At 30.9% G+C, this 13,332-nt stretch overlaps 2 protein-coding genes, 1 non-coding gene and 1 pseudogene across 3 annotated transcripts; 3 read left to right on the forward strand and 1 right to left on the reverse strand.

Annotated features, from left to right (window-relative positions):
- LOC101497408 (uncharacterized) overlaps positions 1-2,604 on the forward strand; it is a 3,851-nt pseudogene extending 1,247 nt beyond the window's left edge.
- A 147-nt stretch (positions 2,605-2,751) lies between these two features.
- On the forward strand, positions 2,752-5,468 carry LOC101497074 (glutamate receptor 3.4-like). Its single transcript, XM_004498392.4, has 4 exons — positions 2,752-3,942; positions 4,242-4,519; positions 4,670-4,701; positions 4,796-5,468. The coding sequence occupies exons 1-4, from the start codon at positions 3,463-3,465 to the stop codon at positions 5,410-5,412; spliced, it is 1,407 nt and encodes a 468-aa protein (XP_004498449.1). The 5' UTR covers positions 2,752-3,462; the 3' UTR covers positions 5,413-5,468.
- A 1,339-nt stretch (positions 5,469-6,807) lies between these two features.
- On the forward strand, positions 6,808-10,681 carry LOC101511437 (uncharacterized). The gene is made up of 3 exons (XM_004498433.4): positions 6,808-6,963; positions 7,113-7,325; positions 10,014-10,681. The coding sequence occupies exons 2-3, from the start codon at positions 7,129-7,131 to the stop codon at positions 10,522-10,524; spliced, it is 708 nt and encodes a 235-aa protein (XP_004498490.1). The 5' UTR covers positions 6,808-6,963; positions 7,113-7,128; the 3' UTR covers positions 10,525-10,681.
- Positions 10,682-13,237: 2,556 nt separating this feature from the next.
- Positions 13,238-13,310, reverse strand: TRNAK-UUU (transfer RNA lysine (anticodon UUU)). Its single transcript has one exon. It is a non-coding gene; the product is annotated as a tRNA-Lys (tRNA).
- Positions 13,311-13,332: the final 22 nt, after the last annotated feature.

Consider the following 13,332-nt stretch of genomic DNA (forward strand, 5'->3'; position numbering starts at 1 on the left):
CATCGATAGTTTGTGCAAATCGGGGAGAATTACATATGCTTTGGAGCTTGTTTGTGAGATGCATGATAGGGGCCAACCACCTAATATATATACTTACAATTCTATATTGGATGCTTTATGCAAAAGCCATGATGTTGACAAGGCAATTGCATTATTGAAAAAATTTAAAGACTTGGGTATTCAACCAAATATGTGCACGTATAATATTCTTCTCAATGGATTGTGTAAAAGTTGACGAATAAAGGATTCACAAAAGATTTTTGAATATCTTTTGGTCAAAGGCTACAATCTAGATGTCTATACATATACCATTATGATACAAGGGTTTTGTAACAAGGGCTTGTTGGACGAAGCCTTGGATTTGTTCTCAAAAATGAAAGACAATGGCTGCATTCCAAATGCTTTAACTTACGAAATAATTATTCTTTCTCTGTTCAAAAGTGATGAAAATGAAAAAGCGAAGGAACTTCTTCGAGAAATGATTGTGAGAGGTCTTCTTTAAGACAGAAACTAGGTGAGATATTTTTCTATTTAAACTTTATTATTTTGAATCAATGTTTCAACATTAATTTATCATTTCAATCAATTTTGTTAAGTGTGTTTATACTTCACAAATTGGTAGATTGGTGAGTTCCAACTTGAAAGAAATTTGTAGAATATTAAAATTATTGTTGTCTTATGTGTGTTGGTTTTTTTTTTTTTTGTATTAACTGGATTACATAGCTAATACATTTAACAATAGTAAACATCTTGATGGTTAACTATATGATAAAAATTGCATTTCAATATTCATTGAGACCGAGAGGATGAATCAGATAGTCTTGTTGTGATTAGTGATCCTATTTTCTTTGTAATTCCTGATTTTGCATTGTTAGATGAGTATTTATCTTAAACTTTGGTTTAAATTTTTCATAGAACCTGTACAAATTTGTATATAAACTTTTCAAAGATTTTAGCATGAATTCATTCCCCAAAATCTTCGTACTCAAACGGTACTAGTAAGGTAGGCTTGTTTGTTATCTTCTTTGCTTCTGCTTGGTTCAAGAATTCATAAGGTTCTAAAATTAGTATACATGACAAAAATCAATCTGAAGTTTTGTAATTATAGTTAAAAGTTAAATGAATTTAATCAAAGTTAAAAGTTTTGTAATAATAGACTTATTTCATGTTTCAACTGTTTATATCTGTTTAGTACAAATATCTTACCGTTCTTATATCGATCGGCGCATAGTAAATCAGCACCATGATGAATTGTGCCATTGTTCTGTCTGCAACTCATGACAGGGACAGGGAACAAACCATCGGTAAAACCGGTGACATATTCACAATGCCTGTTACATATAAGGTTACACACTTACATCGATGTTCTTTAACCTACTTTTGCTTATATTTGATATCTTAGTAGTAATTTGTATCATGATAGTCATTTGAACCTCTACTAAACCTATTTGTTATCAGCACAGGAATCCACACACTTTGTATTGCAAAAATATAACAAACAAAACCCAAGAATGTGTACAGGTGGCTTCTAAGATGATGGAGCAGTTAAGTCCCTCACTTGCGTACCATTAATAATATACCATTAGATCACAATTGATGCATTTAAGTCACAATTGAGATATATCCTTTTGTCCAATTTATAAATTATGTCCGATAGGAAATATATTATGATTGACAAGGAGATAACTTTCACATCTCAAAACAGCATTCTATATACAATACATATTCACCACAAATGAAAGTATTTTATATTAAACAGACAATTATGAACCTGAAGAATCAACCATTTGCTGACCATCAACAATGACAATATGTACCTTCTTGTTCATTGGATTTACTTCCACCACTCTATATGAAATATCATAATAATCTAGAAACGCTATATAAAAAGCTCAATGCAAAATTCAATGGTTTGATCTAGTGGTAAAAAGATAGGTATTGGGTTTGACATGTTGCGGGTTTGATCTCCGCTTGTCCTATTAAAGGGAGGCAAATGTCGTCCTAAGGGTAGACTAGTGCACCAAACTCTAGATGTGTATACCTTTGATACATTGGTTGATGCTTTTTTATTAGGAAAGAAAAGTGAAAAAAGCTAAAATTGTGGTTGCAGTGACGATAAAAAAGACATAAAACCGGATGTTGTTACATATAACACTTTAATGGATGGATATTGTTTGATAAATGAAGTGAACACAGACAATAGTATATTCAACATAATGGTCCAAAGGGAAATGACTCCTGACATTCAAAGCTATAGTATCATGATTAATGGATTTTGTAATATTAAAATGGTGGACGAAGCTGTGAATCTCTTTGAAGAAATGCAATGTAAAAAATTCATTCTTGATGTGGTAACTTACAATTCTTTTATTTATGGTTTGTGCAAATTTGGGAGAATCTCATATGATTTGAGGCTTGTGGATGAGATGCATGTTATAGGTCAACCACCTCACTCACTTACATGTGGAGTAACCCTGCCTTTATCTTTTATTGCAAAATAATCACTATATATCCACCTGATGATTTCATACATGTATCCTTGTGGTTCTGTCATAAACTAAACTATTGTTCACATATCAAGTAACTTAAAAAAATTTATTTTGAATACTTATACTTTTGCATAATAATTATAATATTACAAAGCTTAAATGATTTAGAATACTAAACTTAAGGTTGAATGGCTTAAATTGATGTGTAATGAGTAGAATATGTGTTAAAGAGAAGTATTGAGAGTTAGAAAGGTCATGAAATTGTTGTGAGGAACACAGCTTAGAGTTTAGATCTTGTAGGACGCTGACACTGATACATATAAGATAGTTTTTCACCTTCATTGATGCATCAACTTTTGGAAAAAATAAACATGATGTAACTAAATTTAATGCTTTTAACCTCCATCATTAATCATCATTCCTTTGACACGTCTTTAATCTCTGTAGTTGCGCATGAGATGTGTCTAAGGGGTCTAAGGTGTATTGAAGTGAAGAAAAACAAGTTATATTTTTGGGACACTTATTTGAGGTGTCGTATGAGTGTCAGAATGATGCATGTCAGACACAACGATTAAATCTAACCTCAAAGATGAATGTACTCCATAGTTCATATCCATGTCTATTTTGTAATTTAGACTACTATGGAAATGTCGATTTTTGTTTTTTGTGTGATTTGTGTCACTTTGTGATATGGTTAGGATTGTTAAGTAAATGTTTTTTTTCTTCCCTACTTTGTGGTTATTTCGATGCTTCATTTGAAACTTAGTTAAATTTGTTCATCTTTGAAGGTTGCTAGTGGTTTGGAAGTTGCCACCAAGTGCCAAATGAAATGCTAATATATTATATGTTGCGTCTGAAGTAGAGTGAGAGTGAAGCATGTCAGCTGAAAACTCTTCTCCCCATTTCCTCCAAATGTACTTTCATTAGTAGAGTTTTCGAAGGCGGTCCGTTGTTTCTCCCCACAATATTTAGAATGAACTTCACTGGTTTGAGTGGTCAGATTCAGTTTGACGCAGAAAAGAATCTTGTTCATCCATCATATGATATCCTTAACATCGGTGATGCGGGTTCCCGGAGGATCGGTTATTGGTCTAATTACTCTGGTCTATCAGTTTTATCTCCAGAAAATTTATACAAGAAACCTCCAAACACTTCAACAAGCAATCAAAAACTGTTTAGTGTTGTGTGGCCTGGTGAAACTACAGCTACACCAAGAGGATGGGTTTTCCCTAACAATGGAAGGCAACTGAGAATAGCAGTGCCTCATAGAATAAGCTACTTGGAGTTTGTTTCAAAGGACAAGAATCCACCTGGTGTTAGAGGCTATTGCATTGATGTCTTTGAAGCAGCCATAAACTTGTTGCCTTATCCTGTTCCACGACGATATATATTATATGGAGATGGTAATAGAAATCCCAACTACAACCAGCTTGTCAATGATGTTGCACTAAATGTAAGTTTCTAAATATAATTTTGCTGGGTATGGCTCATAATTAATGATAAGTGGGCAGGTCGCTCGAGCGCGAGAGAGATAATGTTGTTTTTTGGACCGTAGTATTGGATTGAAGTTGATAAACAAAAGATATTTAACAGAAAAATATGGAGTCAGTGGGACTCAATTTGGAACCATAGGTTCCAAAACAAGACCAATTTTGAAGTGTTGTATCTATAGTTGATTTCTGGTTTCCAAAGGAGTTTCAGGTTTCTTCAAATTTTATTAGTTGTGTTGATTTTTGTTATTTCCTTCTTCAGATCTATGATGCAACTGTTGGAGATATTACAATTGTCCCAAACAGAACAAGGATTTTGGATTTCACTCAACCTTTCATGGAATCAGGGCTGGTAGTTGTTGTCCCTGTCAAGGAGATCAAATCAAGTCCTTGGTCTTTCCTCAAGCCATTCACTGCTCAAATGTGGTGCGTGACCGGCGCCTTTTTTCTTTTTGTGGGAATTGTTGTATGGATTCTTGAGCACAGGCACAATCCAGAGTTCCGTGGTTCGCCCAAGAAGCAACTTATGACAATCTTTTGGTTAGTGTGCTATAGAGTCTATTTGGATTGACTTGTTTGAGTTTATCTACTGGCATAAACACTTGTGAGACTGTTTGGGAGATCTTTTAAAACTAAGCTTTACTTAAACATCGAGTAACATTTTTCTAAGTTTGGTTTCTTCTTTTGCAGGTTTACTTTCTCAACAATGTTTTTCTCACACAGTATGTGTCTGGCAGATTCTTCATTCATATATTTTCAATATTCTGCTACATGGTATAAATTTCTGATTTTCTTTTCTGCTATGATTTTACACAGGAGAGAACACTGTGAGTGGTCTTGGAAGATTTGTGCTAATCATATGGCTTTTTGTGGTGTTAATTATCAATTCAAGCTACACAGCAAGCTTAACATCCATCCTCACAGTACAGCAGCTTTCCTCACAAATTGAAGGAATTGATAGCTTGATATCAGGTACTCAACCAATTGGAATTCAAGATGGTTCATTTGCAAGAAGGTATCTTATAGATGAACTCAATATACAACCATCTAGGATAGTTACATTGAGAGATCCAAAGGCGTATATCGATGCTCTTATGCGTGGACCGTCAGGAGGAGGGGTTATGGCTATTGTTGATGAGCTTCCTTATATTGAACTCTTTATGTCTAGTACCAACTGCAAGTTCAGAACTGTTGGACAAGAGTTCACTAAAAGTGGTTGGGGATTTGTAAGTATCTTTGTTTGCATATCCATGGTTTTGATTCCTAAACTTTATCCATTTACTTTGATTGCAGATAGGCTTGTAATTTCATTGATAGCTGAGTTTATTCCATTGTTCAAAACACCAGGACTTTCTGTATTGTTATTGTTGGTCATGTCTCCTCAACCATCATTTAGTTGTTCATATCATGTATCTATAACAATAAGGACTTGATAGTCTTAATCAACAATATAGGATCACACATTAATCAATTAACCCATTTAAAGTAATCAATTAATCTCTTTCTTAATCCATTAATGCTATTTATCAATTTATTATGTGTTTTAAAATAATTATTTACTATTTCAAGTTATTCTATATTGATTTTTTAGTATATAAAATCTAACAATTTTTACAATTGATTCTTATGGCTTAAAAAAATAATTAATAAAAACTTTGAGTTTTATATTTGACTCATCTACAAAGAAAGTCCATCCTTCGAATTTGGCTAACATGGGATGAACAAATGCGAATACACTATCTTCATCTATTCTTTTAGTTTCTATGTAGCATTTTCATCTTGAAATCAAGTCCCCCAAATAGATACTAAAGTAGTCCCCATAGAACAAAGGCGAACCAAGTTTTGGTCCGTAAATTTTATAGGGATCAAATTTAAAAGATTTGTAATTTTACAAGAACTAAAAAAAATCATGTTAACCAAAATTATATTTTAAAATAAGGGCATATTTATTATATATATTTTTTTAAATTCAAATAATAAATTGATTTACATAACTGTTCATAAAAAATTATTTTAAATATTTTATTTATTTGCTATAACTTTTTATGATAATGAAATTTTAAAAAATGATTAAAATGAGAAGTTTTTCATAATAAAAAAATACATTTTAATTGATATTTTATCATGTTAAAATCTTTAATAATATATATATATATATATATATATATATATATATAATCTAATATCAAAATTACTTTTTTAATTAATAACAAATTAATTTTAAAAATATAAAACTAAAATCACTTTTATTTTAATAAATAACAAATGGGCTCAATATTTGTACATAGTAACTTAATGTGGATAATAATGAATGTGATGAGAATATTTTCAGAATGAAGAAATCCTGGCCTTTAACCAGATATATTTTTTAGTCATTATTGTTTTATCTATTTTTTATTTATTTTTAAATTGATATGAATGTGATTTAAAGTAGATTATAAGTCTTTGTTGGTCGGTCTAATTTTTTATGTTTAATTGTTGTTATTATTAACAGTGTCTAGACAAATACAAACAATCTGTTTCTATTATTTTTTGATAAAAATACTTATATTTATACAATTATATAAGATTGTTAGTTAATTAGTAAAGAATAATAAAAGTATGAATAAAATAGTTGAAAATAACGATAAGATTGAAAGAGAAAGTCTTATAGCCAAATTGTTATCCTTTTATATAGGTATATATATTTTTGGTTATTTAACTAAATAAAAAAATGTCAAAATTGTGAATAAATTAGTTTAAATGCACAACAAAATTGAAGAAAAAAAATCTACTATAAAAAATATACATAAGATAGTATTTAATTGAATCAATTAATATTAATTATTAAAATAAGAAAAATAAAATAAATAAAACAACAAAACTGAGCCGAAGCTCCAAAATGCCGCCGCTGCCTGCCCTTCTATAGCACCGCAATTCACTAACAACTCGAGAAAGTCGGAGCTGCTCGGAAAACTCACCCGGAGTTGCTCCTCGCCGGCCAGGTACCTTCTTTCTTCGTATGCGATTCAATCCCGATCTGCGGACGCACCATAGAACCGCGTCGCAGCAGATCCCCACTCGCTCGCTCTGTCTTCGTTTACCTATTCATTCTCTTCACTGACTCTTTTTTTGAATATATTTTGTTGTGAAGTGAATAATTAGGAAAAATGGCTTTTAGAGGAAATGAGATGATGAAGAAAGTTCTCAAGAAAGTCGGAGAGAAGAATATGACTCCACGACTGAAGCAATCGTTGGAGAAATCTCTTCCAAAGAGCAAAATCGTGATGAATCGTGCGAAACGCGGTCTCTTTGCTGGAAAACACATTCAGTTTGGCAATAGTGTTAGTGAAGATGGTGGAAACAAGTTTGTATTCTATTCTTTTATCTAATTTTGTTTTACTATTTGTTGCTTCTAATTGGTAACAATGTTTGAAATTTTCATGATTTTGTTCTATTAGTGTTGCTGCATATGGATTTATTTGTGAATTGTGGTGGAAAGAATAGGTTAATTTTAAGGGAGTAAGAGATTTATGGATTAAGGTAACCTAATTGTAGGTATATGTAGAATGACTTATTTGTGCTTATCTACTCAAATAACACTAGTGAGGCTGTTTGAGAGATTGTGGAAACAACTTACGACATGTCCATAATACTAGTGAGACTATTTAAGAGAGAATGTGGAAACAACTTACAGCATGTTCATAAGCTATTTTCACTTTATCGCAACAGGTTCTCTAAGATAGCTTATGAAAAACAACTTATAGCCTATATGGAAATAGTTTGATTTTATTTTATCTATATAGAAATAATTTATACATAAGCGTTTAGTTAAGGTGTTTATCAAAATATGACCATGTATGTAGAATAGAAAACAACGATAACTAAAGAATTAGTACAAATACATCTTTCCGATGTGTTTCAATCCCTTTGTCTTTTTAACAAAGGCCCTCATAAAGAGCAACAAAGCAGGGCTATGAAAACCTGAATGTCCCTGGGTAATGATTTTTCCCAAAAGAACCAATATTTTCTATTTGAATAGCAGTGTTGTTAAATGGTGGCTATGGCAGATTTTTGGACAACCTTCATAAGCAATTTGTGAAGTAATATCTGTCATGGCAGTGCCATAGGCTGCAATGACATGTTTATATGATGGATTTTCAGCCTTCCGCCATTGACAACATTGCTGATTAGAATACCACAGATCCACATGTAATGTACATTGCGATAACATTTTGTACTCATTCTTCCTGACAAATCCTCTAAACTCGAGCAATAAAAATTTCACCAAAGTTTCCCTTGAAACACAAGAAAGTGTGTCCCAATTGTAAGTAGCTGTGGGGCAATTCTTATAAATGTAGTTAGCTTATTTACATCCTTGTCATAAGCATCTTACCCATCATAAGATGCCTATGATTATGGAGTGTGGAACACAAAACTATTACATGTACTTGTTAAGTGAACACCATGTTCATTGTTATTACTTACAATTTATACCGCTTACATCAGTACTTGGTTTGTTTTCATTGCTTTAACAACTCTCTGTTTTTGGTTCTTCCTTTGTTTTTCTCTATCATCTCTCATTTTCATGGGCGGCTTTCATTGTTTTTCTTGACTGGCCTTGTGCTTGTTAGTTGGCCTTAACTAAATATATTCTGCACTGTAGACATCTTTTCCAATTATTGTAAGAGGTGTACCATGATTCTTAATTCATTTGATTGGTAAATAACATTGACATTTTTCCATTTATATAAATATATGCTAGATTTGATTTGCTCTGGACCCCAGTACTGTTCTAGACTTCTAGTAATCGTTTGTATTTTCAGTTAATAGTAATCTTTATTTGTTTTAGAATGTAAATGCTTAAATATATTCAAGTCACATGACATTTCATATTAACATGATCAAATTTTATTGAAATTTCAGTATGAAGTTTTGTTAGGTGGCTCAATTTATATCAATATTCTCAACAGTATAAGATTAAGTTCCAGATTACAAATTAAAAGAGTCAACAAACTGATCATCTTATGGTCCACTAAGCAAATCTATAAAATATCATTTTTCGTTAGGTGTTAGCTCAGTGGTAACTTTTTAACCTCAAGGACGGTGTTCAAATTGTAAAATGACCATTAGTGCGTAAGAAATAGCGATTTCCACTTCATATATTTTTTAGAAAAAGGTAGGATTGTTGAACATGTATGATTGATTTCCTAGTTGTCTCTTCACTTATTAAGTGACTGAAATCCAATATGTTTTGAATGTTTTAGTGACCCACTTAAACAGTCCATTTCTTGGAGTATCCATGTGGGGATGCTGCTGGCTTTAATTTTCTTCAATGGACTCCGTGTTAGTGGTTGTAATCTTGATTGAGTTCTAAACTTTACTATTTACCTCTTTTTTTTTTGTGGTTTATATCTACCACTCCCTCTATTCCTAATCTTTGATCTTTTAAACTTTGGTTGTTTTAGAAAAGCAAGTTACAATTAAGCATGCTTTTCTCTCTCTATCCTTACAAAAACCAAAAGCATACATGAAATGTTACTGAATGATTTTAGAGTAAATGAGTCTATACTTGTCTAAATTTATTGTTTCTTAGTATGTGTGCCCAATTTTTGAAAGACCAAAGATCAAAGACGGAGGGAGTATCATTGCAATAGAATTGGTCTTCTCAATTCATTAGTCTTGGATGTGTTTGATAATAAAAATAATAGTTTCTCGATGGCTGGCTTGCACTAATTTTTAGAAGTATATATCCTATTGGTTGCTGCATTTATTTGTTAGACTGAATGAAAATCAATCTCAACAGTCCTGCTTGCGATATTTTGACATCCTGCATGATCTTGCCTGTCACATTGCAGTAACTGCATGATAATACAAGAATGAATTTGTTTGCTGGTTAAGTGATCGTAAATCAATTTAGAACTTTAATGTTATCTTTTGGTTGCTCATTTTTGTGTTAGGAATTTCCTTTTATTGTATGTTTGGGAGACTGAAAGAGGGAAAGAAGACTACAATGTTGATGCAAATTTGTTTCTTTTTCTATTGACCTTGACAGGACAAAGAGAACTTGGAAACCTAATGTCCAGGATAAGAGGCTCTTTAGTTATATCCTAGATCGTCACATTCGTGTTAAAGTCACAACTCACGCCCTTCGTTGCATAGACAAAGCAGGTGGGATTGATGAATACTTGCTAAGGACTCCTTATCAAAAGATGGACACTGAAATAGGCCTCTTGTGGAAGGCAAAGATTGAGAAATTGTATGAAGAGCTAGGAAATAAGGAGGTTGTATTCTTTTCGCCAGAGGATGAAGCGCAGTTCGAACAGGGCTTTAAAGATTTGAGATTATCTGAAAGGGAAGCACGAAAAGAAGTCAGAAAAATAGTGTCTTCTGGGATGAACAAGCACAAACTAATTGAGGTAGAAGGTAAAGACAGTCAATCTAGTGAAGTGGGAGGCGCTAAAATTGAGGATGAAATCTCACATGATTCATCAAAACGATTGGTTCCTGTCTCATATGTGTTAGCTGCTGACAAACTCAAAATTGGAAGTTATGTTTCTAATTGATGTTACGTCAACTGATAATGGTGGTGTAAGTTGTCTTAGCTCATTGAGTATGAAAGTCTTGGTTCTTTGATTTGTGGTTCATCCTGGTTTTATCCTTTAAACTTTTTGTAGTCAAAAGCATAATTGATTGCCCCAGAATAATAGTTTATTTCCTGTAGCAGGACCAAGTTTCTTGATGCACTCTTAGTAAATCTAAAGGGTAAACCACCATTTTAGTCTGTGAAAGTATAGGATACTGTCATTTTGATGTCTAACTCATTAAAAAACCTAAATTAGTAATCGAACCATCAAAATATTTCTTGAAAGATACAATTTAATATCGTAAAAGTCTTAGAAAGATGCAATTTCCTGTCAAAATAGTCCATGGCCGTTATAATATCATAGATTAAATTGTTTATCATTTTAATGATTTGAGGACTAATTTGAGTTTTTTTGCTGAGTCAGAGATCAAAGTTGTAGCGTCTTATATTTTCAGGAATTAAAATAGAAATTTACTTAAATCTAATAGGTGTTCTAACAATTATTATTGTTTTCATATTTTTTTTATTATAATCTTTTCATAATGTTGGATGACAAATGGAATTTGGGGCATTTGTTTGGATAAATGATATTTATTTGCAAAAATCTTTGAAACAAACCGACATCATCTTCAATTGCGCGTGGAGTATCTTCAACTTAGCTTAGCTGTACTTCGGTTTTGATCCATAATAACTTGATCTAACCGATTAATTATTAACAGCATGTAGTTATAATCAAAGGATTTGGTGTCAACATGCATTGACTGCAGTATGCATGATTAATGTCTACTTCATCCTAGTTAAGGTGAGAGTTTTATCTTATCAATAATTGTTAAATTTGCATTAAGCTATTGTGTGACTCTTATTTATGATCCTAAACTGTCTACCTGCAGACAATTCAAGAACTACTTTTATCAGTTTATGTTATGTTGAAAAAAATATACAAGCACTTCTTGTACAAGAAACAAAGGTCAATATGCATTCTAAGAACTAAGCAACACTGTAGATTACATAAAAAATCCACCATGTACTTTCTGGAGTAAAAACATAGGTTATATCAAAGACAAAATAATCCAGAGTCAACTAATGAAAATTTTAAAACCCATCTAATTCCCATTATTGAAATTTTTTAAAGCATCATTTCACTCCAACTAAGGTTGAAAATACTTTAGCCTAAACCCGATGGATGGGAACTTATTGTATAGTCCACATCAATCCTAAGCTACACTAGACATTTTATATACAGTGAAGTCAATACTTTTTAAAAATCTATTGGTTTAAATATGATTGGTCCTTGTAAATAAACAGTTTTATTTTGTTTTAATTTTTGAAAGTTTTTTTTATTTGATTTTGTCCTTGTAAATAATTTTGTTATTTGTTGCAAAATTGGTTCATGTAATTCTTTATATCTTTAATGATTTAGAGACTAAAATCAAATATTATATATGTTGTAGGAACTGCTTTCAATAAAAAAAATCAATTTTACAAGGTTTATAACAAGTGTAAAGAATAAATAAAAAAAATACAACGATAAAAATCAAACAAAAAAGCTTATCGAACTAAAACAAAAAAACACGCAAGTGATGGAACAATCATATATTTAAGCCATATTAACTAAAAACAACGTCTTTAGCACTCATTTTTTTTAACTAAAATGTCAAGTTACATATCACTAAAAGTTTTTCGATGATCTTTAACATCAACTTATTAAAATAAACAAATAATATTTTTTAATACTTTTATTATATTAAATTTTATACTTTGTATTAAATGATATATTTTTTAATCTTTTATATAATTTAAACATATCAACCTACATTAAATATATATATATATAATTTAATCTCATTACTATGAACCTCTTACCACTTGAGTCGTAAATAAGTATGCTTGGATCCACATTTCTAGGGTCTCAATGTATATTGGGCTTGAACTTATAGAAGCCAAAAATCTAAAGTTTGTGTACCAGTAGAACAGTGTGATTCTTTAATTTTCCAAACAAAAACGTAAACTTTCGCAAAATAGACTTATAAACAAAGTGTCAAGTCTTGTCAAACTTTTTAAGAAATTTGGGTTAGACTTAGAAAATAAATATATAACAGGTCATATTCATATTTAATGTTATTTAGACTTTATATAGTGTACATTGTCATTTACCTTTTACTCGGAGTCATGTGTATTAATGATATTAGAATTTGACAATTTTACAAGATTTTTTTAGATTTAAATATACAATTAATTTATGTAGTTATGTATTTTTTATTTTATTTCAGTATATGTAATATTTTGTTTTATTTTAATCATTGTAAATTTTTATTTTTTATTTTTATCCTTACTCTTATGTTTCGATTATATGAAATTAATTTTTGTTGGATGAATCCTTGCAGTATACATAATATTTAATTTTAATCTTTAAATTGTTACTAATATAAAAAAGTGCAATAATCAATTTTAATGATAATTAATTTTAATAAAAATAAATTTTATATAAATTAAAACAAAAAAATAAAGACAAAATATAATAAAAAAATTATTGAGACTAAAACATAAAAATACATATTTATATTAAATAAAAAACCAAAATAAAGGATGAAAAACTAAACTAAAATGTTAAAAGCAAAAACGGGAAAAATAAAAAAAATGAAATTGACAAAAAACCAAACTTGGAAAAAGAAATTAAAAAAAAAAACAAAAAACGCCGTCTGTGGGAATCGAACCCACGACCACGTGGTTAAAAGCCACGCGCTCTACCAGCTGAGCTAAGACGGCTTCTTATTATTTTATGTATTTT

This window comes from Cicer arietinum, chromosome 4 (genome assembly GCF_000331145.2).
Source record: "Cicer arietinum cultivar CDC Frontier isolate Library 1 chromosome 4, Cicar.CDCFrontier_v2.0, whole genome shotgun sequence".
Classification (NCBI taxonomy): Eukaryota; Viridiplantae; Streptophyta; class Magnoliopsida; order Fabales; family Fabaceae; genus Cicer; species Cicer arietinum.